Source organism: Nyctereutes procyonoides, unplaced genomic scaffold (assembly GCF_905146905.1).
Source record: "Nyctereutes procyonoides isolate TBG_1078 unplaced genomic scaffold, NYPRO_anot_genome, whole genome shotgun sequence".
In the NCBI taxonomy this organism is placed as follows: Eukaryota; Metazoa; Chordata; class Mammalia; order Carnivora; family Canidae; genus Nyctereutes; species Nyctereutes procyonoides.
The window spans coordinates 56958467-56982719 of record NW_026575043.1 but is presented as its reverse complement, the minus strand read 5'-3'; the positions used below and the strand labels follow the sequence as shown (position 1 = coordinate 56982719).

Below are 24253 nucleotides of genomic sequence, written 5' to 3'. Positions count from 1 at the left end.
AAGGGGAGCTTGTTTATAAGATTTCTTTTTAAGTGTTTTTAATGCCTTCTGTGATCTGGCCTCATTGCCTGTGAGGACAGCTGAAGCCCAGGAGCCAGAAGTCCATTATTGTTAAAGAACTGAATGCAGAGTGTTTACCTGGTGCTCAACAGGACCTATTCCAACCACACTTCTTTCCTTCTTTCCTTCAAGTTTCTCTATTGTATATGAAGGAGAATAATTTTTTTTTGTTTTACACTTCAAAAAGAAAATGTTTGTGTGTATATTCTGGGGCCCTATGCAGCCTAGCCTCTTCACCTCCCAGACTGGCAGCACCCCAAGGGGCTCCAGGAAACACACACACAGACCTCCCCTTGCTAGAGATGCTGCCAAATTTGGCTCCCATTCAACACATGCTGGTACAAGTTAAGCCAGGTTTCAGGGTTTTTAATAAGTGTTAGCAAGGTTCCCGGTGGGGGTCACAAAAAAGAAGTCAGCATTCCCTGACACATCAGGGTCAAGTGTCAAGGTTCTCAATTTGTCATCATGATAGGAAAATCAACACTGGGTCTACTCAACCCACCCCTCGGAGTTGAGGCAAGGGGGCTGCCGCACACCTGAGCCCCTCATCTGTTACAAGGGCCCACATGGTCCACATTTCCATGGGGCTGAGGCGGTGCACCAGTAGGAGCCCTCGGTACAGGCAGGGGTCTAGGGGATCCAGGGGCTGCCGTATTCCAAATGTCTTAAAGCCAGCATGGTGCATGGGGCTCACCCCCAGCTTCCTCAGGCACATGCCCACAAAGACATCGTCGATGGGGAAGAGTTCGGCCTCTTCCACCGCTGCTTGGAGGCGCTGCACGGTGGCCCTGGACATGACGTAGCCCCCGCCCCCGGCATAGGGCGGGTAGTGGCGGGCCCTGTACATGGATGGGGGGATGAAGTACTTAACCTTGGTGTTCCTGTTGGGCAGGGCCTGGCGGATAACATCTCCCACCAGGAGGTCCTGGGCTGGGTCCCAGCCATCCAGGAACTCCAGCACGTTAGGGACGTGGACAAAGACGTCGTCATCTCCCTTTAGCATGAAGCGGGCCTGGGAGCAGGCCACTGCAACCCAGCGCTGCAAGTGCAGCTCCTTAAGCGTCAGGTTGAAGAAGTCTTCAGCAAAGTCCCACTGCAGGATATCGTCAAACTCCTGACTCTCGTAGGCCAGCAGCTGGGCAGGGGGCGCTGGTCCCGCCACCCCCAGAAGGAACACCAGTTTCAGCCGCCGGCCCCTGGCCCAGCCCCCCACCCGGCCCCACGTGCTGCGGATAGCCGCCCTCCGCTCCACGTGGCCGGGCTGTGACTTGATGGCCAGGAGCAGGAAGGTGTCCTCAGCACAGCCCGAAGGCTCCAGCAAGATGGAGAAGTTGCGGCAGTGGCGGTAGGTCAAGAAGAGGCGGTGACGGCTAGGCAAGGACAAGGAGATGTTAGCCACTGTACGGTTGGGGGGACACTGGCTGCGGCGGGGCCCTGGGGGAGCCCAGAAGGGCTGGTGGGCCCCCGAGCCCCCCACTGGCTTGGCCTCCTTCTTCAGGAAGAGCAGGCAGCTGAGCAGCAGCACAGCCAGGCCGTACAGGACCAGCCAGCCCAGCCTGCGGACCATGGCAGGGCCTGCAGGGAGAGAGCGCTGTGAGCCGCCGCCCTGCGCCCGCCACCCAGCAGCCCCTGTCCTGCCGGCCTACCTCTGCCTTTTGCGTCGCAGAGCCCCTCTCCCAGGGTGTGTGGGGGGAGGGAGGGGGGCAGCATTCCTCTCTGCTGGCATCATGGGGGTCTCCACTCTCCCCCCAAAAGGACTTGCAGCTGCTTTAAAACTGGGGAGCCTCAGGGGGCTATCAGGAGAGCATGTGACTCTTGATCTCAGGGTGGGGAGTTTGAGCTCCACACTGGGTGTCAAGATGACTTAAACTGAAAAGATTAAAAACACAGAACACCTGAAGCAGCGTGTGCACTTTGGGCATTTCCCAGGAAACTCGAGTATCAGGATGAACGTGGCACAGAGCCGGTTCATTTCCAAGGAAATTCGTTCTAGGCACAAACCCTGACCTCTGGGGCCCTTGAGTCTAAAGTCAAACCATTTCCCCTGAAAAGCCGGCAGTGTGATCTGCTGGCGGCCAGCCCCGGCTGGGTCTCAGGGACAGCTGCCCTGGGCTCTGCCCTTAGTTTGCGCCCCCAGGGAAGGAACCACGCAACAACACATCCTTCACATCTGCCTGAAGTCCCCCCCCCCCCCCCCCCCCGCTTCTTGGAAGAAGTCCCTTCTTTCCCACAGGTTGCTTGGCGGGAGTTGCTTAAAATGGGGTTTCAAAAACAACCCACTTGCACAAAAAGCACAAAAGCTCTTCACGCATGTACCGGGGCCACCTCCCCTGCAGCCACTGTCCCCCCACTCCGTCCCCCTCACTCAGCTCTGGTTTCCTGAGTCCACGGAGAAGGCCCTGAAATGCGGTTCGAGGAACCTGCCCAAGATCAAGCATAGCACAGGCACGCAGTCCGGCCAAACCTTACTGCTGCCCCCTCCGCCCACATTGGCCCCAGCCCTGCCGCTGGGGCGCAGAGGCAGGCAGGGCAGGCCGCCAGGGGTGGGAGACACCAAATGAACCAGCACGGACTTCAGACCGTGCTGAGAAACCGAAGCGGGAGGGAATACAGTGACCCGGAGGTTGTTTCAGCCCGTGGCAGGTGGTCTACAAAGGCCTCCCTGATTAAGGACGTTGGAGCAAGAACAGAAGGTCGGGACCAGACCACAAAGATGGGGAGCAGAGTGTGCCAGGCGGAGCCCAGCGCAGCTCCTGGAGCAGGTGCAGGCGCGATGTCGGGGCAGGAGCGCGGCGTGGCCCGAGTATGAAGGCGAAGGCCTCCAAGGCGGCCAGTGCAGGGCGGTGAAGCGGAGCCCTGGCCCGCGAAGGGGAGGGCGGGGGCAGCTCGGGCGTACTGTAACCCCCGCAGAGATCCACGGGGGGGGGGGATTCAGCAGAGGCAGTGACGGGAGTGCATTGCTTGAAAGGTGCCTCGCGGCTGCAGCTTAGATGACGGGTTGTGGGAAAGGCGAGAGGGGAAACGGCACCAGCTAGGAAGCTGTTGCCTCAGTGAAGACCCACGACGCAGCAGCGACGGGCACGGCGGCCGTGCAGCGCGGAGCCCCGGGGGCGGCGGTTGCGTCTGCAGACGGGCGCGCTGGGCGGGCGCTCTGGTTCCGGCGGGTCCCACGGCCCAACCCGCACCCGCGCCCCTTGCCGCAGCCCCCGTGGCCACTACGGAGCCAGGCTCCCCAAAGGCTGGCGCACGCTCCGCGTCCCGGGCCGCTCCTCGGCCCCCCACCCCCACCCACCTGCCCAGCGTAGGTCTCCCTTCCTCCTGCGCGCCCCCAGGACCCTGACTCTTAACCCGCGTGGGCTTCAGTGAATGCACCACACGCCCCACAAGCGTGCCGAGTCCTAAGGGTCTGCAGTGGTCTCGGGAACAGCCGCCTCGGGTCCTTGGGCTCGGTGACACCACACGCTACGACGAGGGAGCAGGCCAGTTCCTTCTTTCAACCCGACACTGCTGCTGTGCGGGCCGAGAGCGGGCGGGGTCGCCGGAGCAGGGGCCCCGCGGCGGACACCCCTCCCGGTCCACGAGGCCCGGTTCCAGCCTTTCGGGCCCCGGTGGGCGAACAGAAGCCGGGGCGCGGCAGGAGGCCGCCTGGCTCCCGACCGCCCCCCGGGGAGCCGACCCCGCCGCCAGACCCAGCGTCCTCGCCGCGGCGCGGCGTGCGGAGGCACTGGCAGCCCCGGGCCCTCCGGCACCGTGAGACACGGCTGCCCCCGGTCCCGCTCTGCCGTCTCCCCGCGGACCTACCTGAGCCGGGACACCGCGCCAGGGACTGGCGAGAACTCGCTCCGGCAGGCGAGCGAGCGGGGACCCGGAGCGCTGGCCTCGCACCGCTGGCCTCGCACCGCGGGCTCCGGGGCGGCGATGGGCGGGGCCGCGGGCGGGGCGGGGCGGGGCCGCGGGCGGGGCGGGGCGGGGCCGCGGGCGGGGCGGGGCGGGGCCGCGGGCGCCCTCCCACATCCGGCTTCCGGCACCGGCCGTGCACCTGCCCGCCCCGCGGCTCCCGGCCCGCCCCCCGCCGTGGCGGCAACTCGGACGCCGAGCAGCGGGCATCAGAACAGCCTTTAATCGCGCGCCCTACAGGGAGAAGTCCCGGAGCGCCGCCTCGGCCGAGCGGCACTGGTTCAGCTGGATCTGCACCTCCACGGTCAGCGGCTGCGGCTGGTAGTCGCTTTCGTAAATCGCAAACGCAGATTTTTTCTTTTCTGAGGAATAAAAACACGAGTATGTGAGTCCCGACAGGTGTGCGGGCTGCTTCGCTGCCGCCCTGGACCGGCTCGTTACGTCGTTACGCGAGCGTCCCCGAAACGCCGAGCTGTGCTCCGGCCCAAGGGCAGCGCCGCTTGGGAGCGCGGGACTCCAGCCCCGGCCGCGACCGCGCGAGGACCCGGCGGAGTCGCGGCGAAGCGCGTCGTTTCACCGGGCGCAGCTGTTGCGGTTGCGCGTCGAAGCAGCTGCTGGTGTCTTGGAGCGAGGTTTTCTTTTTTGGGTCTCTGGGATAATTTTGATTACAACCCACCCCCCAGCCCATTCCTAAAATCAAATAATTCCAAAGAAAATATGAAACAGGTTGAGCGACGTTCTCAAAGAATATTGACAAACCACGGTTATTCGGAGGTGAATACTGGGCAGATATTTTCTTAGAAAGCGAATGAAGTCTGGCATTGCAGGGAAAACGGGAAGCATTTTGATGAATCTGTGACATTTGAGCTTGCAAGTAGAAACTACAATTTTGGAACGTGGTATCCGCCACCATAAAGAGTTTCCCGATACTCAAAGACTCTTCCAAGGACATGGGCGCTGATAAACAATGTGATTTTTGGGTGATGTATATGTGTCGACAGTCGGGAAGATCTGCATCACTCAGTGAGCCAGTATTTTACAAATAACCAATGCCTGATGTCACAAATTGTGCATGAGTAAGATAGCCCTTCAAAATGCAGTGTAAAAAATAAAAATAAAAAAAGCAATGTAGACCAATGGATTTTAACATGACTATGAAAAATGCATTCATATAGTTTTCACTCTGTAACCGCTCTTAAAAAACTACTAGTTGTCAAATTTGACATGATACCAAAGAAAAATATCCAGTTATTTGAAAGTCTTTTAAAATATTCCCTTTTCCAGTTACATGATCATATGAGATTGGATTTTCATCATCCACTTCAACAACTGCAACACAAGAGATTAACTGCAGAACCAGCTATTTCAGTGCAACCGTCAGTTAAGCCAGACAATAAAAAGATGTGCAAAAATGTAAAAAAGAAATGTAAGACCATCTTAACTCTGGGACTTGATCATAAATCGTATGCACATATTTGTATGGGTCCTAAAGTCCAGCAGTATACTTTCTTTGTTCTTTTTCAAAGTTGTTTGGCTATCCTTGATCATTTGAATTTCCAGATTTTTAGAATCAACCTGCTGATTTCTTTAAAAAATAATAACCCCCCCATAATTATGATTGAGATTAGGTTGAATTGTAGATCAATTTGACCAAAACCAACGTCTAATCAATACTGAATCTCCCTATCCATGTACATATTTATCCCACCATTTAAGTCTTTGATTTGGCAACGTTTTATAGTTTTCAGTATACAAGACTTCCACATCCTTTGTCAGATTTATCCTATTTCATATTTTTTTCAATACCATTGTAAATGGTACTATTTTAAAATTTCAGTATCTGGTTTTTCATTGCCAGTATATGGAAATACAATTAATTTCTTGAATACTGACCCTGTATCCTACAACCCTGTTAAACTCAGTTTTAGAAGTTTTCTTTAAAAAATAAAAAGGTTTTAAGAGAGAGGGAGTGAGCATGGGAGGAGGGGGGAGAAAGGGAGAGGGAAAAGCAGATTTGCCATGGGCCTCAATCCCAGGCCCCTGGGATCATGATTGGAGCTGAAGGCAGATGCTTAACTGACTGAGCCACCCTGGTGACCCAGAAGCTTCTTTTTTTTTTTTTAAAGATTTTATTTATTCATGATACACAGAGAGGCAGAGACACAGGCAGAGGAAGAAGCAGGCTCCATGCAGGGAGTCCATGTGGGACTCAATCCTGGATCCCAGGATCAGGCACTGAGCTTCTAATATAGGCATTTAATGCTATAATTTAATGCTATAAATTACTCTCTAAATACTGTTTTACTAATTTTGACATTTTATATTTTCATTTTCATTCAGTTCAAAATACTTTTGTAATTTCTCTTTTGAGTTCTTCTTGATCCATGGGTTATTTAGATGTGTTTTATTTCATTCCTAAAATTGGGAGATTTTACAAATATCTTTGCTACTGTTTCTTATTTAATTACACTTGGTCATAGAGGATAGGATACTTTGTATGTCTTGAATTGTTTTAAACATTGAGACTTTATTTATGGTCCACATTATGGAATATCTTGATTCTGTGTGGATGTAGAGAATGTGTATTCTCATGTTATTGGGTGGGGTACTCGATAGATGTCAGGTACCTCAAGTCTCCTACATCCTTACTGATTTTCTACTTGTTCTGTCATTTATGGAGGTGTATTGAAATCTCTGAACATAATTTTGGATTTGTCTATTTCTCCTTGTAGTTCTATCAGGTTTTCTTTTTTCATGTATTTTGAAGCTCAGTTATTAGGTGCATACATGCTTAGGATTGTTACATCCTCCTGACTCCTTTATTATTATGAAATGAGTCTATTCCTGGTAATAGTCTTTCTCTGAAGTCTATTTTGTCTGATATTAGTAGTTGCTCCTTTTTTTTTTATTAGAGTAAGCATGAATTTCTTTCTCCATTTTTTTTAAAGATTTTATTTATTCATTAATGAGAGACACGGAGAAAGAGAGCCAGAGACACAGGCAGAGGGAGAAGCAGGCTCCATGCAGGGAGCCCGACGTGGGACTCGATCCCAGGTCCCCAGGATCATGCCCTGAGCCAAAGGCAGACGCTCAACTGCTGAGCCACCCAGGCGTCCCTCTTTCTCCATTTTTTAACATTTTTGTATCTTTATTTCTAAAGTGGATTTCTGGTAAGCAGCATATGGTTGGATCTTACTTTTTTTTTTTAATCCAATCCAAACATCTCTGTGTTTTAATTGGGTTTTTCAGACCATTTACATTTAATGTGATTATTGATATGACTGGGCTTAAGTCTACCATCTTAAGTTTTCTATTTATCTCATGTGTTCTTTGTTTCTTTTTGTTTCCACCTCCTTTTAGATTAACTGAATATCTTTAGGATCCCTCTTTTCTCTCCTTTGTTGGCTTGTTAGCTAGCTAGCTAGCACCCTTTGTTGTATCATTTTAGTGGTTATACTTTAGAGTTTATAATAAATATCATTACCTTAGCTTATCACAGCCTGGCTTCAAGTGATATTGTACTACTTCACATAGAAATAGGAACCTTGCAGTGATATACTTCTATTTCTTTCCTTACTCTCACTCCTGCCCTTCTTGCTATTGTTATACATTCAACTGGTTTTATAAGCACTGCAATATATTTTTTCATTAAATAATTAACAATCATTTAAACATATTAACATGACAAGAAATGAGTCTTTATATTTAACCCAGTTACCATTTCCAGTGCTCTTGATTTCTCTGTTCAGATCCAGATCCATCTAGTATTTTCTTCTGCTTAAAGGACTTCTTTTAGCATTTCTTATAACACAAGTATGCTGGTGATACATTCTTTCAGCATTTGTATGTTTAGACAACTGTTCGGTTTACTTTTGTTTTTGGAAGATGTTTTTGTTAGGTAAAGAATTTTAAGTTGAGAGGTACCTGGCTGGCTCAGTCAGTTGGGCATATTCCTTCAGCTCAGGTCATGATGTCAGGGTCTTGGGATTGAGCCTTCTGACCGGCTCCCTGCTCAGTAGGGAGCCTGCTTCTCCTCTCTCCTTCTACCCCTCCACCCCCTTGTGCTCTCTCTCTCAAACAAACAAAAAAATCTTTAAAAAAAAAAAAAGATTTAAAAGAAGAATTTTAAGTTGATAGTTATTTTTCCTTAAATGTTTAAGAATTCTTCTGTCATTTGGCATTTTCAGCCGATGATAAAACTGCTGTCATCTTTATCTTTGTTCCTGTCTTTATAACTGATTTTGAGCAGTTTTATTATTTTTAAAGATTTTATTTATTCATGAGAGATGCAGAGAAAGAGAGGCAGAAATACAAGCAAAGAAAGAAGCAAGCTCCCCGCTAGGAGTCCCATGCAGGACTCGGGATCCCGGACCCTAGGATCATGCCCTGAGCCAAAGGTAGACACTCAACCGCTGAACCACCCAGGCATCCCTAAGCAGTTTTATTATTATCTAGCTTGGTTTAGTTTTCTCCATGCTTTTTGTGTTTTGAGTTCACCAAACTTTTTGGATTGATGTATTTATAATTTCCGTCTAACTTGGAAATGTTTCAGCAATTACTTCTTCAAATATCCTTTTTGCCTTCCCCACTCTCCTTTGGAGATGCCAACTATATGGACATTGGCTCCTCTGACTTTGTCTCAAAATTCACTGATGTTCTGTTCATTTTTTCCCAGTCATTTTTCTGCGTGTAATTGTGGATAGTTTTTACTGTTTCCAGTTTACTAATCTTTTCTTCTGAATTATCTAATATGCCATTAATCCCAGTGAATGTGTTTTTAATATGACATGGTAGTTTTCATCCCTAAAAGTTTGGTTTACTGTCCATATTGCTACATACCACAATCTTTCGTTTAGCCTCTTAGATATATGGAATATAATTATAATAAGTTTTAATGTCCTTGTCTACTAACATGTATGTCATTTTTGAGTCAATTATGATTGATAAATTCTCATTATATATTAAGTTTTTTTGCTTTTTTTCCATATATGGTAATTTTTTATTGGATGGCAGATGTGAATTTTACCTTGGGTGCTATTTTTTTTAAAGATTTTATTAATTTGAGGGAGAGAGCATGCAAGTACGGGGAAGGGCAGAGGGAAAGGGAGACAGAAAACCTTAAGCAGACTTCATGCTGAGCACAGAGCCCAACATGGGACTTGATCACACAACTCTGAGATCCTGACCTGAGCTGAAATCAAGAGTTTGATGCTTAAAGACTGAGCCACCCCCAGGTGCCCCACTTTGGGTGCTATTTTTGCATTCCTTTCCATATCTTTGGATTTTGCTTTAGGATATGGTTAAATTTCATCCTCGGCTTGTCCCTTCCTGCTCAAAATCTGAAGTGTTCCCCAGGGTGCTGTGCTCACTCCTTTTCTCTGTCAACATAAGCGCGTATATTTTCATGGTTTTAAATACCATTAAGCTGGGCAGCCCGGGTGGCTCAGCAGTATAGCGCCGCCTTCGGCCCAGGGTGTGACCCTGGAGTCCCGGGATCGAGTCCCATGTCGGGCTCCCTGCATGGAGCCTGCTTCTCCCTCTGCCTCTGCGCCTCTCTCTCTCTCTGTGTCTCTCATGAATAAATAAATAAAATCTTTATAAATAAATAAATAAATACCATTAAGCTGATTCATTCATTCAATGTTGATGGCCTACTATGAGTCTACTATGCTGGGGACGGGATTGTAGGACTTTAAAGAATGCAGGTGGGATCCCTGGGTGGCACAGTGGTTTGGCGCCTGCCTTTGGCTCAGGGCGCGATCCTGGAGACCCAGGATCGAATCCCACATCCGGCTCCCGGTGCATGGAGCCTGCTTCTCCCTCTGCCTGTGTCTCTGCCTCTCTCTCTCTCTCTGTGACTATCATAAAAAAAAAATTAAAAAAAAAAAGAATGCAGGTGCAGCCCCCCACCCTTAAAGTTTCAATGTAGTAGATGAGATAAGAATAAAACAATTATCTAGATTCGCATCTCTATAGTTTGCATGGTGCTGAGTACTATAGATGAAAACACCAGGTGCTATGAAGGAAACAAGGAAGGCAACCCATCCGGTGGATCAGCTTCCTGAAAGAAGGCAATTGAAGCTAAAATTTGACAGATGAAGTAGCTGAGCAAACAGTGGCAAGTGTAGATTAAGTATTCCAAGCAGAGCTCTGCAAGGCTTATAGAACATGGAAATGTGGATTTTGTGATGCAGCCAGCAGGAAGTCATGGAAGAATTTCCAATAGAGGAGTGACTCGGCCGGACCTGCCAACAAGATCACCCTGGCTACTGCAGCGGAATGGACAGAGTGGCTGGTGGGAGGAAGGAGGTGCAGCAAGGTGGCCATTGTGGTTGTCTGGGGTGGTGGCAAAGGAGATGGAGAAGGCACTGGGTGACAAGGGGCAGGTGAGGGCAAGGCTTCTTGGATGCTCCACACACTTCACCTTCACAGGTGCAAAATCAAACTCACCGCAGGGGCAGCTCTGCAGGCCCTGAGCAGAAGCCTCTCCTGCCCACTGCCCTCCTGGCCCCCCAGTAACTCTCAGACCTGTGTCCCCCGCACTGTCTCTGCTGTCCATTTCAGGTCAGGCCCTCAGCATTTCTTGCCTTTTACATTGTTTTTTTTTTTTTTTTCAAAAAAAATTTTTTTTTTTTTATGATAGTCACACAGAGAGAGAGAGAGGCAGAGACACAGGCAGAGGGAGAAGCAGGCTCCATGCACCGGGAGCCTGATGTGGGATTCGATCCCGGGTCTCCAGGATCGCGCCCTGGGCCAAAGGCAAGCGCCAAACTGCTGCGCCACCCAGGATCCCACATTGTTTTTTTTTTTTTAAGGTGAATTTCTTTTCATCAAGATAAAATTCTCATAATATTCAACATTTTAACTACTTTTAAGTGTACACTTCTGTGGGTTTTAGAATATTCATAATGTTGTTCAACCATTATCATTATCTAACTCCAGAATGTTTTGTCCCCCACCTGGAAACCCTGTACCCATTAGCAGTCACCTCCCTCCCCCAGCTCTCAGCCCCCACTGATCTACTTTGTGTCCCTATGGATTCACTCGTCCCGGGACATTTCACATAAATGGAATCATACACTATATGGCCTTTTGCGACTGGCTGCCTTCCCTGCCATCCCTCTGAGCTCTACCCATGCAGTGCCTTGTTCCTTTTCTCTGCTGAGGAATCTCCATTGTATGGAAATACCACGTCCTGTCTGGGCATTCGTCCACTGATGGGCATTGGGCTGAATCCACCTTTTGGCTGTCAGGAATAGTGCTGCCCTGACTTTACCGTATACTTTGCAGCAGCCTCCCAGCCGCTCTCCCCATCTCGTATTGCTCCTTGCAAGCCTGCCAGTTCTTTCTAAACTCAGATCTAAAGGTTACCTATTTCAGAGGCTTCATTGACCACCCTTTGTTCATAGAACAAGCCCACACTCCTTGGGCAAATAGGGCCAAGGACCTGAAACAAGCCAGGCAACTGCCGAGCCGGAAGGACCCTGGCCTGGTCCCAACTCAGCCCCCTATCCCACATCACCTGGCTCCCACCCCAGACCACCTCACCTGTCCTTAGCAAAACCTATAGCACGCTGTGCTTGTCTCAGGGATGCAGGAAAGATGTAGGGTTTGGTCCTTAGGGTGGGCATGGCCTTCCCACTGCCCAGAAGGTATGATTCTCCATCCTCCCATTTCTTTGGTCCCCAACCAGGCTAATCCTTCCCAAGGTCCTGCTATGGTCTGAAATCCTAACCCCCCAGAAGTGACGGTATTAGGAGATGGGGGCTTGGGAGGTCATGAGGTCATGAGGGCAGAGCCTCATGAATGGGCCTAGTATCCTTATAAAAAGAAGCTCTGGAGAGACCCCTTACCCCCCTCCACCATAGGATGTAGCAAAGGGGGCTGGTTACCAACCAGGACCCTCACCTAACGATGCTGGCACCTTGGTCTTGGACTTCCCAGCCTCCAGAACTGCAAGAAATAAATGTCTGTTGTTTACCAGCCTGCCAGGCTCTGGCATTGCTACGGCAGCCTGAACAGACTAAGGCTCCCACTGAACATTCCCTGCTCTCGGTCACCATCATCACTTCTTACCATTTTTAGCTTTCTTGTTCTTCTTCAAATCCTGAGAGAAAGAACCACAACATGAGAGGCTCCCTGGAGTCAGGGCGTGCTTGGGAAGGGGCGGTGCAGATGCCTGTGCAGTCCTGTGGGGCTCCCCGCCCAGGGAGGCAAGGCCGGCCTTCCAGAGAGGAACGGGCCTGACCTGCCCCCTTGCCTGGCTCCTCACGCCCGAGAAGGCTGCCCAAGGAGCCGGCAACCCAGAAAGCTGGGAGCTGGGCAGTGCTGCCCGTGCCTCCCGGGGCCTGCCAGAGGAGTCTGGCAGTCTGGCAGTCTGCCCCTGGAGCCCCTCCTTGCCCAGCACTGCTTTGGTGGAGACAGGAGGGACAGGGGCCCCGCTGTACCCTAAGAAACATCAGCCTGTCGATTTCCGGGGTGCGGATCACCCCAAAGTTGCACACGGAGGACACAAGCGGCTCCCCCGCCAGCAGGGGCTCCAAGGCCAGCAGGCCGCTGCCCAGCACGCGCAGGATGGGGGGGTCCTGGCGGAGCTCCTTTGGAAGCTCCTTCTTCTTGGACGCCTTCTGTTCCTGCAGAGGGGAGAGGCTGGAGAGCAGACGGGGCCCCCCACAGACCAGGCCCAGAGCACCCACAGCCACCGCCGCCCAGCCGGTACCTTTGCCGTCCCTTTCTCCCCTTTCCCTGCCTTGTCGCTCCCGTCTTTTTCCTTGTCTTTGTCCTTCTTCCCTTTCTTGTCCTTCTCCCCTTTTCCTTTCTTGGCAGGCGACACAATGTCGACAGGAGGCGGCACCAGAGGCCAGGAGAGGATCTAGGGGACAGCGAGGTGGCCGCGGTGAATACAGGCCAGGCCAGGCCAGGGCTAGCTAGGGCCTGCCAACACGGGAGCAGAGCCACGCGGCACCCGGACAGAAGAGCGGAGGCTGGGGGAAGGGGCCCATGTGTGGAGTGTGGGGATCTGCGCCACCCACCTTCTCCTCCACAATGGTCACGGTGGTTCCCGCCAGCAGGAAGGCCTTGAGGGGCACCAGATCTCTGAGGCTGTGCTGCATCTCATAGTTGCAGGGAATGACATCTGTCCAGGGCTTGCGGGTGGTGCTGAAGAGGACTGTCCTTGGGGAGGGCAGAGGCAGACAGGGCACCATCACCCAGGAGGCTGTGGCCAGGGACGAGGACAAGGCTTTTGAGAAGATATGCACAGCGTGCCATGAGGCCAGACCCAGGATTACTGCCCGATGCCATTTATATAAAGGTCTAAGAGAGGCACGGTGACTAATGGTGTCACCTGAGTTGATGATGACCCTTGGGAAAGAGGGAGGGGCCTGGGGAGTCTTCAGAGGTTCTGTTATATTGTTTCTTTTGTAAATTATTTTTTTTACTGGGGCAGCCTGGGTAGCTCAGCAGTTTAGCGCCACCTTCAGCCCAGGGCGTGTTCCTGGAGTCCCGGGATCGGGTCCCACGTGGGGCTCCCTGCATGGAGCCTGCTTCTCCCTCTGCCTGTGTCTCTGCCTCTCTCTCTCTCTCTCATGAGTAAACAAATATTTTTAAAAATAATAAAAATCAAAAATCAAAACATAATAGAACAGGTTGGTGTGTCCACAGCCACATGGAGAATCAGCAAATTTCAAACTGATACCCAGAATATGGGTTCATTTTTCTAAAAACAAATTATGAGTATATAGCTTTGTACACATGACTGGGAAGTATATGCACAAAACTATTAAGAGGAATTCATCCTGGGGCACCTGGCTGGCTCAGTCGGTAAAGCGCCTGCCTACCGCTCAGGTCATGGTACTGGGGTCCTGGGATCGAGTCCCACATTAGGCTCCCTGCTCAGCAAGGTGTCTGCTTCTCCCTCTGCCCTTACCCCCTCGCTCGTGATCTCTGTCTCTCAAATATATAAAATATTTAATAAATAATAAAAGAGTACTTCATTCCATGGCATGAATTAGATGGATACATGAGAAGAGGCTTTTATTTTCTAATTTACACGTTTTTTAAAAAGCAGAATCATTTGTAGTTCTTACGTTTTTGTGAATATCTTCAAAAATCCAACCACCACAACCACCGCAAGATCATCAGCGTGGCTGGCTGAGGAGCCCGGCTGGGGCTGGAGGTTGCCTCCCCTCCTCTGACAGTGGGGGCAGCTGCCCGCGAGTCCAGGGAGTGCGACACAAGGGGCCGCTGTGGCTCCCCCCACAGTCTCCACAAGCCTGTATCATTTACCTTCTGTGCAGGTTTGAGGTAATTTTTTAAAAAATAACTCTTTTAGCTAGGGGAGAAGCTGGCTTTCCCAATTCCCTGAGGGCAGCGGTGGCGGGGTGTGCGTGGGGCAGAGGCTCAGTTAATTAGAGGTCACCAAGCTCTGTTTTCTGCGGCTGCAGCGCCAGCAGCACCACCGACGCCCCCATCCGAGCCCAACGACAGAACCAGCTGAGAGCAGGAATTTCGTAAACAAACAGAACAAAAAGCAAACCAAGTTCCATGCCTAGCAATTAGTCACAGACTCAGTTAACGGAACTTCAAATACTAAATGAGAAGTGACTCTAAGTTCTTGTAAAACTCTTCACCATCGAAAAAGATTCCTTAACGAAGAACCAAAGCACGTGATACGTGGGAGGCCGGGCCGCGGCTGGAGGCCTTGGGGGTGAGGGAGCCACAGCCCGCCAGGGGCCGCAGGAGGCCCCAAACCCACCGACACCTCCAGGCGGCCGGTGCCTCCGCACTCTCAGGCCTCAGGCCCCCCGCCGGCTCCGGGAGAGGACACAGCCCCCCCCCCCCCCCCCCCCCCCCGCCCCGGGCCTGCTGCTCCCGCCCGCCCGCCCCGCGTCCTTACCCCGGGGAGGGGCAGAGCCGGGGATCGACGCGCGGCCGCAGCTGGGCCAGCTCCGCCAGCTCCTCCGCCGAGTCCGTCACCCAGGGCGGGGCCGCCGACGCGCCCGAGGCCGGCGAGTCCTCCCGCTCCCCCGACGGCGGGGCCGGCCCGGACTCTGCCGAGTCTTCGCGCCCCTCGGAGAGCTCATCGCGGACGTCCTGGCCCAGCTGCTCGCCGCGGGGCGAGGGCTTGACGGTCTGCGGGAGAGACACGGACCCGCGGGGGCCGCCGCTCGGGTTCTCCGCGCAGCGCAGCGCAAGGGCAAGTGCGGGAGCAGGTGCCTGCGCCCCCTGGGCTGGAAGCGAGAACTCAGGCACTCGCGCGCCTTGGGAAGGAGGCTTCCGGCCTGTTTGTCGTTGTTGTTTTTTTAAATGCCCGTCTTGCCCCTCCTGAGAGGTCTACGTTAGGAGGAACGATTTCTGCAGGAGCTAGGGTGTCCCCCATTTCTCCTGGCTGGACGATGCCCTTGGCTTTGCTCTTGGTGAGAAGAGTGATGGAAGAGCAGGGGAGAAGCATGGGGAGAGTTAGGGGGAGAGTTAGTTAGGGGGAGAGTTGGGGGGGAGAGTTAGGGGGGGAGAGTTAGTTAGGGGGAGAGTTAGTTAGGGGGAGAGTTAGTTAGGGGGAGAGTTAGGGGGGGAGAGTTAGGGGGAGAGTTAGTTAGGGGGAGAGTTAGGGGGAGAGTTAGGGGGAGAGTTAGTTAGGGGTAGAGTTAGTGGGAGAGTTAGGGGGAGAGTTAGGGGGAGAGTTAGGGGAGACAGGGGGAGAGGTAGGGGAGAGGTACGGGGAGTGGTAGGGGAGAAGCCTGCTTGTACATGCTGCTCCCTGGTGAGGCCATTTGCTGGGATTTCAAGGGCAAAGGAAGGAGGCGAACGGCAGTGAGCTGCAAGAAAGGGTCTGACCAGAGCCGCTTCCCCCTCAGAGGCGGGTGTGAACCAGAAAGCTCCAATTAAGGGGGTTTTCTGCGCTCCAAGAAGCGGTTCTGCTGCACAGGAGACCCCGTGCCCTGAGCTCCGCGCCGCCCAGCCCCCTCGCTCCCGGGACAGCCCGAGGGGACCCACCTCCGCCAGCACACCACCGTATTTACTTCCTTCTCCTTCTTCATCTTCCACGAAACCGTAGGTCACATAGTAGCTGTAACTGATAAAAGGGCCTTGGGGCTCCGGGTCAGGGTCCAAGATAGAGGTGTCGGGAACCCCCTTGACATTTCCAATGGTCACCACGAGCTGCGCCTCACATGCCAAAAGGTCTGCAAGGGGGATGGGCGGAAGTGAGGGGTAGGCAGGGGAGGGCATGCCCAGCAGGGTCCCTGCATTCTCTCCTCCACCGGGGCCCAGCCTCAGAGTGTGCAGACTTGGGCTCAAATCTCAGTTCTGCCAAGTTCAAACACAGTGATGTGCAGCACGTCCCTTTTTGGTAAGATGGTAAGACACCCCTCTTGTTTTCCTGATCTGTGTAATGGGAATGACAGTAGTTGCTTTGCAGGATGGTTACGGATGAAGAATACCTGTTACCTTAGCACAGCCAGGCACACAGTCCCGGGAGCTGTTTGTTACCAATGTTGTATCACCCTTACCCTGAGAAGGATCTGATGCAGCTTGTGGCATGGGCCACAAGGGGGTGATCTCAAGCCACCACGGAAGTAAAGAAATTGGTTTCAAGAATGTTTCCTGTTTGCCTAGGATGGTCTCACCCTCCTTACCACTTCTGTCCCCCAATCCCAAGTACAGAGATCAAAAATCTGGGAGAGGACTCTGATCAAGAAGGTGAGCTACACTTGACTAAGGTGTGGGTCCACTGGGGAGCTGCAGGGACAGGCCACCCTGTATGATGGTGGACAGGCAAGCTGAGGCTCAGGGCATCAAATACCAGCCCCTCCCCACTTTGCACATCGGCTTCCTCACCCCCATGGTGGCTGAGCCCCCTGAACAGATACTTCTCATTGGGAGACACGGTGATGTCATCTAGCACGCAGAGCCGGGACAGGCTGTCGATGGTGAAACCTCGGTAGTAGGGCACCAGGCCCAATGGGTTCCCCTGCAGCACGAGCAGCCTCAGATGTTGGAGGGTGCTGAGGCTGGCGATCATGCCCTGCAGGTCCGTCAGGTCATTGAAGCTCAGGTCCAGAGAGACAAGGTTGGGCCTAGAAGGGGAGCAGGAGAGTCCAGAGGCAGGGTGAGCACAGGGGTGGGGACTGGCAGCTGTGTCATGCGCCAGGCCTGCCCTGCTCACCATCCTCCAGCACCCCATGTCCAGGACAGACAGCAGGCCTGTGCTGAGGGTGGGAGGGGAGCCCCAGCCCACCCTTGTCTCACAAATTAGCCCCCTTGTTGGGAAGCACCTCTCAGTCCTATTGCCCCCTCCCCCCATGACACTGCCATCATCACTGTGACACAGAGATGGCCCTGGTCACATCCTGCCTCCCCTGACTTCCATTTACATAGATCTCTCCTTCTCAGTTAAACTCCTGGTACCTCCCATAGATCTGATACAGCACTGTGCCTCCAGAAGGTTCTCAACAAAGACAGACACAGGCAAGGAAGGCAGAGGGAAGCCACATGGGGAGGAGCAGTGGAGGGAGGTAAGAGAGGCACGTACCCTGAGAATAGGGTACGTGAAGCTAGAGGACACCTTCCAAAGCCTGACTGGCTCATGGTCGTAAGAAGCCACGTGATTCATTTCTTGGGGGAACATGAGTGAAAAGGAACGTGCCAGTGAGGACAAAGGAGGCACCCTCCTTTCCAGTCTGGTGAAAACTGGCCAGGAAGGGGGGGCACAGGTGTGTTCCCCAACTGCACAAACTAGAAAGCAAACAGGTTCCAGATCTGAGAACAGCAGCAAGAAAAATGTGAGGGGCATGGCATGGTCACATGGATACCCTATGGCCTGCAGCAGACGGGACTCAGGCGCGTCCCGCTCCCTTCTGCCCTGCTTTTCTGGCATGTGTAGCCAGTTGAGGGGGAAATGCCCAAAAGGACATTTCGTGGGGACCAGCACACAGACCTTGTCCAATGACAGCCTTCAAGAAGACTGGGAAGACCCGAGGAAAATCCATCCATGAAAAGGGGACCCTGGTTTTAATCTCAGTGAAAGACAGAGGTTTCCCTTACGTGTTTTTATGAAACTCACACTTGGCACGAAGCAGGTAACCTAGGTTTAGAGAAAGTCTGTTTTCCAAATAAAAAATCAGAACACATGGTGCACAGTCCATGGTATGAGTCTGAAATCAGCCATCACAGGAAGTCCAAAATGTACGCTTCCCTCCTGGGCTACGTTCTCTGGCAGCTAAAGTCAGTGGAAGAAACTGGAATTGTGCATGGCCAAGGCTATGGCAAGGGTGGAAGGAGGAGGAGGAGGAGGAAGGAAATTATGATCAGAGATGGGGACCCTCCAAGAGTGTATACAGCTGGGCCACCTGAGATCGTTTTCCAGATAACCTAGAAAAGCAAGGAAGGGGTGCTGACCGATGCCTTCTGCCCACTCCAGGCTGTGGAGAAGGGAACCATAGTGAAGCCCACGCAGTGCCGCCCAAGATGCTGAAACCCTGGGAATCCTCGAGGCATATTCTGGAAGCCTTCCTCTGACAGCCTTTCGCAGGTGGCCTCTGATTCCCCCATACTCCTCAGACCCCAGGTTTTGTTTCCCTCCACTCACTCCCAAAGGAGACAAGCCAAACCAAGAGTAGTCTGTAGAGCAGCGACTTTCAGCTTGGGGTGATTTTGCACCCCACCTAGTGGGCACAGTCTACAAACGTTTGGTGGTTACAACTGGTGTGGGGGTGCAACTGGCATCTAGTGGGTGAAGGCCAGAGGTGCTGCTCTGCTTCCTACGGAGCATGAGACAGCCCCACCCCAGTTGCCCATTCCAGTGTCGGCAATATCCAAGCTGAGAAATCCTGCTCTCAAAGCATCAGAGGGAAAGGTCTGACTCACTCCTGCTACCTCTTGTATCTTTCCTTGGGCTTCAGTGGGAATTTTTGCTTATTCGGTCAGAGAAATAAATCCTAGGTCTGGAGCTGGCAGCCAACCAACAATTATTATAGAAAAAAGCAAAGCAAAAAAGAAAAGAAGGAAGGAAGGAAGGAAGGAAGGAAGGAAGGAAGGAAGGAAGGAAGGAGCAAGCTAAGGTGAGTCCTTCAAGGCACCAGGGTGGAATCACCCAAACCTAAGACTTAAGTGTCTCTCTCTCCATCCGGGGCTCTCCAGTTACCAGTGATCTGCAGTGACATACAGACTTTCTAAGGGGCCCAGAAGCTTGTTGTGACCCAAGCCCAAGTGCTGGAGACGTGGGGGCGGGTGGGCACACAGACACTCCATGCTGGTGATCTTGTTGCCATAGAGCTCCAGCACCTGAGAGAAGCAGAAAGATTGGTGCCTGTGAGCTGGAGTCTGTCCGTCCATCTGTCCTTCCCCTCCCTCCCTAAGAAACAACAGGATGGAACTGTGTAGTACTCATGCCATGCCGCCCTGTGCCCATCTGGACTCCCTTTAAAAAACGGGGTGGAGGGGATATTTCTGCAGGAGGTGTTGGAAAGTTTCTTTTCCTTGGTGAAGGAGATGTGAAAATTTGGCATAGGAGGTGATGGCGGAGCGGATGGGTGCATGCATAGCATTTTGCCGCCGCTCAACCCACGGCGGCACATCTTTGGGAAAGCCAAAGGGTCCCCGCTGGCCTTTGGAGCCAGTAAGGCATCAGCTGGAGCGTCACGAAGCATTCTTGGCTTTCTGCTCCAAGGCCTCTCCTGGTTTCTTCCTAGGCCCAGCATGTAGCCATATTTCTGAGTCCCTTCTGCCACTATATCTACTAATTTCCACACTTAATTTGAAATTGAGATCATTTTGATATGCTCAGCTGAAAACACATCATAAAGCCTGGGCTAGCTTTATTTAAAGTGATTTTTTTCCCATTGTGGCAAAATATATATGATTCATCATTTTCCCTATTTCTATGTGTACCATTCAGAAGCATTAAGTAGAGTCCGATTGTTGTGCAGCCATCATCACTCCTATTTCTGAAGATGTTTACCACCCCAGATGGATGTTCTGGACCGTCACAATGGTCCCCCCATTGGGTACCGCAATGACTCCCCATTGCCCTCACTCTGACCCCAGTAACCTCTGCTCTACTGTGATCCCTGTGGATTTGCCTCTTCTAGGTATTTTGTGGAAGTGGAATCATCTAATATGTGACCTTTTGTGTCTGACCTCTCTCATTCAACATAATGTTTTCAAGTTTTATCCATGCTTTAGCATGAATCATTCCCTTTTATGACTGAGTAACATCTCACTGTGTGGAGAGACCACATTTTGTTTACCCACCCATCTGCTGATGGACCTTTCAGTTGGCCCCACCTTTTGGCTGTGGTGGGTAATGCTGCCATGACCACCACCGGCCTGCAAGAATCCCAGTCCTTGCCTTCAATTCTTTGGGGCATATACTGAGAGATGGAATTGTTGGGTCACGTGGAAATTGTACTTTTTAAGGAATCTGGCCTCCCTCTCCAAAGCCTGGGGCTGGCCCTTGGCACCCAGCCACACTGGCCAAACCTTCCATTGGCAGGGTCTCTGGGCTGCACCAGCCCGCAGACACTAAATGGAGCCTGGGGGATCCCTGGGTGGCGCAGCAGTTTAGCGCCTGCCTTTGGCCCAGGGCGCGATCCTGGAGACCCAGGATCGAATCCCACGTCGGGCTCCCGGTGCATGGAGCCTGCTTCTCCCTCTGCCTGTGTCTCTGCCTCTCTCTCTCTCTCTGTGTGACTATCATAAAAATAAATAAATAAATAAATAAATAAATAAATAAATAAATAAATAAATAAATAAATAAATGGAGCCTGGGACTCTTTACCTTGAGAGTTGGGGGCAGGTTGATGGCATCAACCTCCTTGATTTGATTGGCACTCAGTACCAACTCTTCGAGTTTTAGAAATTTCAGGAGACCTTTATCCACCAGGTTCACCTAGAAGGAAAGGTCAAGAAGCTAAGAGCTCTCATGGGCGAGGCAGCTGTGGAGCAGAAATAGGGTCTACAGGAGGGCAGCAACAGTTGGCCACTGACCCTCCCGAGGGGGTTACTTGGTGCATGCCAACCTCCTTTCTCTCCCTAACCACCCTCCTCACAGACTTTCCTGCACATCCCACCAGGATCCCAGAGCCTCGACCACAGGGTGGTCTCTCACCTCTGAGTCCTCACCCCACCCCCTGGAGAGGTTGTACAACTTCCAGCCCAGTGTCCTGTGTCCCCTGTTGGACTGTGAGCCCCAAAGACCAGGGATCCCATATTGTTTGCTGTCTACCCCTGGGCCACAGTGAATCCTGAGGCTGTAAGGTATTGCTAGTTGACACACAGCAGGGTCAGCCCTAAAGTTCAGAGGTCTTCCTGCAAATCTTCAGTACTCTGTGGCCTCAAAGTCATTAGGGCCCTACCCAGTGACTATGCCACTTTGCCCAGGATTGAGGGGTTCTGAGGACACAAAACTTTCATAGTTGACGGTGGGAAAGTCCCAGGCAAATTGGTAGGAGTGGCCTGCTCCTCATGCCTGGTACTGTGGGAATTCAGTTTCTCCGGGAAAGGAGAAGCAAAAGCAAGAAGGCTGAGTTTGCAGCATGGGACTCTGTTATTGGTAGAAGTGAAGAAGGCTTTTTCGTAACAGAAACTAATAGGGTACTATGCCTAACCCTCCCTAAACCTGGGCCCCCACAGTGTAAATTAAGTAAAACCAATATGGATACCTTAGAGGTCTCTCCTAGGACCCAGGAGGGCCAATTGCAGGGTGCACCAGAAGCCAGCTATACAAGACACACCTGGGTTCCCCCAGGGACGAGGAAAGAAGACACCCAACAAATGAGCAGCTGGCCCTGCTTGGTGGAGCGGCTGGTGAAATTAGGGGGACAGAGCTACCGTCCCATCTTTCCTCCCATTTAACACCGAGGCCCCACCACTAAGGACTGTACAGTTTTATAGGGGAATGGCCTCCTTAACCTCAACCCCCGGCTCTTACCTGCTTGTCCACCACCTGTAGGGACCTGAAGTAGGAGTAGAAGAAGGTGTCTTTGAGCACCAGGGGATTCTGGATGGCCAGTTCTTTCAGAAAACGGTCCTCTGCACTGGAGCCCTCCAGCAGAGCCCAGGGTGAGTGGGGGCTACGGACCAGGTCCAACAGGGCCTCCACCGACTCCTCCCCAGGGCTCACGACCTCCTCTTCTCTGGGGATCAGCTCCCTCCATGCTCGGGGAGTTCGAGGAAGAAAGCGTGACTTATTCTGCAGTGGTGGAGGTGGAGAATGTGCTACTCGTGACTCAGCCCTCTCAAGGATTCAAGACTCCCCAGATAGAGCAGATTGTAAGATAGGACAATCAGGGATAAAGAGTTTAGAGACCTAGACAGTGAGTAATCAGTTTTGACTGATTATTAGCCATGGATAGAACTACAGACTGAGAACTACATTTCTGCCTTTAGGGGTTTACTCTATCTGGGACCCTGGAAACACCAGGCGAGAGCATCCAAATATTTAAGATTTATGCACTGGAAGCTAGGAGGCAAGCAAAAGGCAATCTGGGAGGTGTATTAACCAAGGAAAGGCTTTTGAGGAAAAAATGGCAAGGCTGAAAAGGTTGAATTCAGAATTTAGATGTCACAGGGGATGATGAGTCCCAGAGTGGACTTTCTCCCAGCCTTTTCTCCAGGAGACACTTGAGAGACATCCATGAAACCCCAAGAGCTCCCAGTGGATGCCAGGTACACATAGTAGGTTGTGCAACAATGTTTCTTGATGAAACACATGAATTAGTTCCTTGATTGGTGTCCTGGTTTTCTCCTCTATGAAAATGAGAACACTGACCTCCCCTTAGCGCCTACAGTGTGTGGGGCGCCAGCTCTCCAGCAAGTGGGAGGGCAACATTCTAGACCCTCAGGATACTCCTGTGCACATCTGAGGGACAGCAGGTTCTCGGTGTCATGCTCCTCAGCCCCAGAAGGAGCACCCAGCTGGTGGGAGTGGGGCGTGGACACACACCTGCTCTAGCCCTCCTGAGCCACAGTGGCTCCCCAGGAGGAAGCCTTAGAAGGGAAGTGTTTCTGGCCTCAGAAACAAGGGGACTGGAAGGGAGGGAGGAAGCCACTTCTCCCAGGCCCACTAGCCTCTGCAGGCACCAGAACCATGGCCTCGGCCCGGGGGCTCTCGCTATGTGTCCTGCGGCACCTGAAGGTGGACAGGCTCTTTGCCCAGGCAAAAGCTTTTCACCCCAAAAGGTGCCTGGTGTCTTTAACAGACCGAGAAGCCCTACCCCAGGTCAGCCTGATGTGCTGGGGATGGGGTCAGGCCCACAGTCCTCGCAGGGGCAGGGCCGCGGCCCGCACCCCAGGTCAGGCGGCCTCCTAAACGCCCAGACCCAACCCTCCCCCAGGCTTCTCCAGCTCAGCCACGTCCTGCGGCCCCCCCGCCCCTGCCCCCGCCCCGGGCCAGCCCGGCCGTGCCCCACAGCCCCGAGTCCGCCCCCGCCGCCCCCGCCGCCCCCGCCGGCGCCCAGAGCGCACCCAGCTGCCGGTGCCGCACGGGAACTCGCGCAGACACAGCTGCCTCAGGTGCTCCCGGACCGCTGCGCTCAAGGCCCTGCCCGGCTCCTCCATCGGGGCGCGGCCGCGGCCCTACAGCCGCCTGCCAACCGCCGGGCACGCGCGCGCCGGGGCTGGCTCGCAGGCGTTCCCGAAACCCACCTCCGCCGGCGTCTGCGCGCTTCTCCGCTGAGCCGGAATCCCGAGACTGGCGAGACTGGCGCAGGCGGGGACGCCCTGGGGTTTCTCCTCTGGCCCAGCCTGTGCTCGCAGCTGTAAAATGGGATAATCGTAGCTTCCCACCACAACCCCCGGCTCTAACTGCTGTAGCTCCTAGCAGACGCCGAGCGCTTCCCATAGAAGAAAAAGGCTAATTATCATCCCCATTTGACAGATCTAGAAAGGAAAGATGAGCCCAAGGTCAAACAATCTCAAGATTCTAACCGGTGGATTCCAGTGGGTCTCTTCAACCCCTGAGTCACACACGGGTTGTAATCCCTGTTTGCATATATTGACCATTTTAGCACCAAGATCTCATTTTAGACTGGAGGCAATCTCATTCATCTCTCCATTCTCAGAGCACCTAGCATCTAGCCTACTGCTGGCCAAAAAGGAAGGGCTCCTGGGCACAGGTTTGAGAAATAAATAGGATAAGATGATTCTGGATTCTATAATTTGGAAATGCAACATCTTTATTGAGATACAATTTACAAACCCCAAAATTCACCTGTTTGAAATGTGCAATTTTGTGATTTTTAGTATATTCACAATGCAACTATATTCATAGTGCAACCATCAGCGTTATCTGATTTTT

The 24253-nt window shown here is 52.4% G+C and overlaps 2 protein-coding genes across 3 annotated transcripts; both read right to left on the bottom strand.

The window, feature by feature from the left end:
• Positions 1 to 124: 124 nt before the first annotated feature.
• B3GNT4 (UDP-GlcNAc:betaGal beta-1,3-N-acetylglucosaminyltransferase 4) lies at positions 125 to 3977 on the bottom strand. 2 transcript variants are annotated; one of them, XM_055322441.1, is made up of 3 exons: positions 3862 to 3977; positions 1707 to 1929; positions 125 to 1635 (listed from the first exon to the last, which is right to left on the bottom strand). In XM_055322441.1, the coding sequence occupies exons 2-3, from the start codon at positions 1768 to 1770 to the stop codon at positions 554 to 556; spliced, it is 1146 nt and encodes a 381-aa protein (XP_055178416.1). In that variant the 5' UTR covers positions 1771 to 1929; positions 3862 to 3977; the 3' UTR covers positions 125 to 553. The 2 variants fall into 2 exon arrangements, with proteins under 2 accessions (XP_055178416.1, XP_055178417.1); XM_055322442.1 differs by lacking the exon at positions 1707 to 1929 and having other exon boundaries at positions 3862 to 3938.
• Positions 3978 to 4073: 96 nt separating this feature from the next.
• On the bottom strand, positions 4074 to 23514 carry LRRC43 (leucine rich repeat containing 43). Its single transcript, XM_055323284.1, has 12 exons — positions 23422 to 23514; positions 21887 to 22147; positions 20735 to 20845; positions 19100 to 19239; positions 16795 to 17033; positions 15706 to 16139; positions 14855 to 15291; positions 12990 to 13131; positions 12677 to 12829; positions 12405 to 12590; positions 12034 to 12064; positions 4074 to 4319 (listed from the first exon to the last, which is right to left on the bottom strand). The coding sequence occupies exons 1-12, from the start codon at positions 23512 to 23514 to the stop codon at positions 4192 to 4194; spliced, it is 2355 nt and encodes a 784-aa protein (XP_055179259.1). The 3' UTR covers positions 4074 to 4191.
• Between the last annotated feature and the right edge of the window lie 739 nt (positions 23515 to 24253).

Coding starts and splice junctions, on each gene's coding strand:
- B3GNT4 (XM_055322441.1), bottom strand. CDS start 1,770: ATGCTGCCCCCCTCCCTCCCCCCACACACCCTGGGAGAGGGGCTCTGC. Junction 1,636..1,706: donor CTGCGACGCAAAAGGCAGAG/GTAGGCCGGCAG, acceptor CTCTCCCTGCAG/GCCCTGCCATGGTCCGCAGG.
- LRRC43 (XM_055323284.1), bottom strand. CDS start 23,514: ATGGAGGAGCCGGGCAGGGCCTTGAGCGCAGCGGTCCGGGAGCACCTG. Junction 20,846..21,886: donor TACAGGTGGTGGACAAGCAG/GTAAGAGCCGGG, acceptor CTTTCCTTCTAG/GTGAACCTGGTGGATAAAGG. Junction 13,132..14,854: donor CGGCTCTGCCCCTCCCCGGG/GTAAGGACGCGG, acceptor GCCCTCCCCAAG/GACAGTCCTCTTCAGCACCA.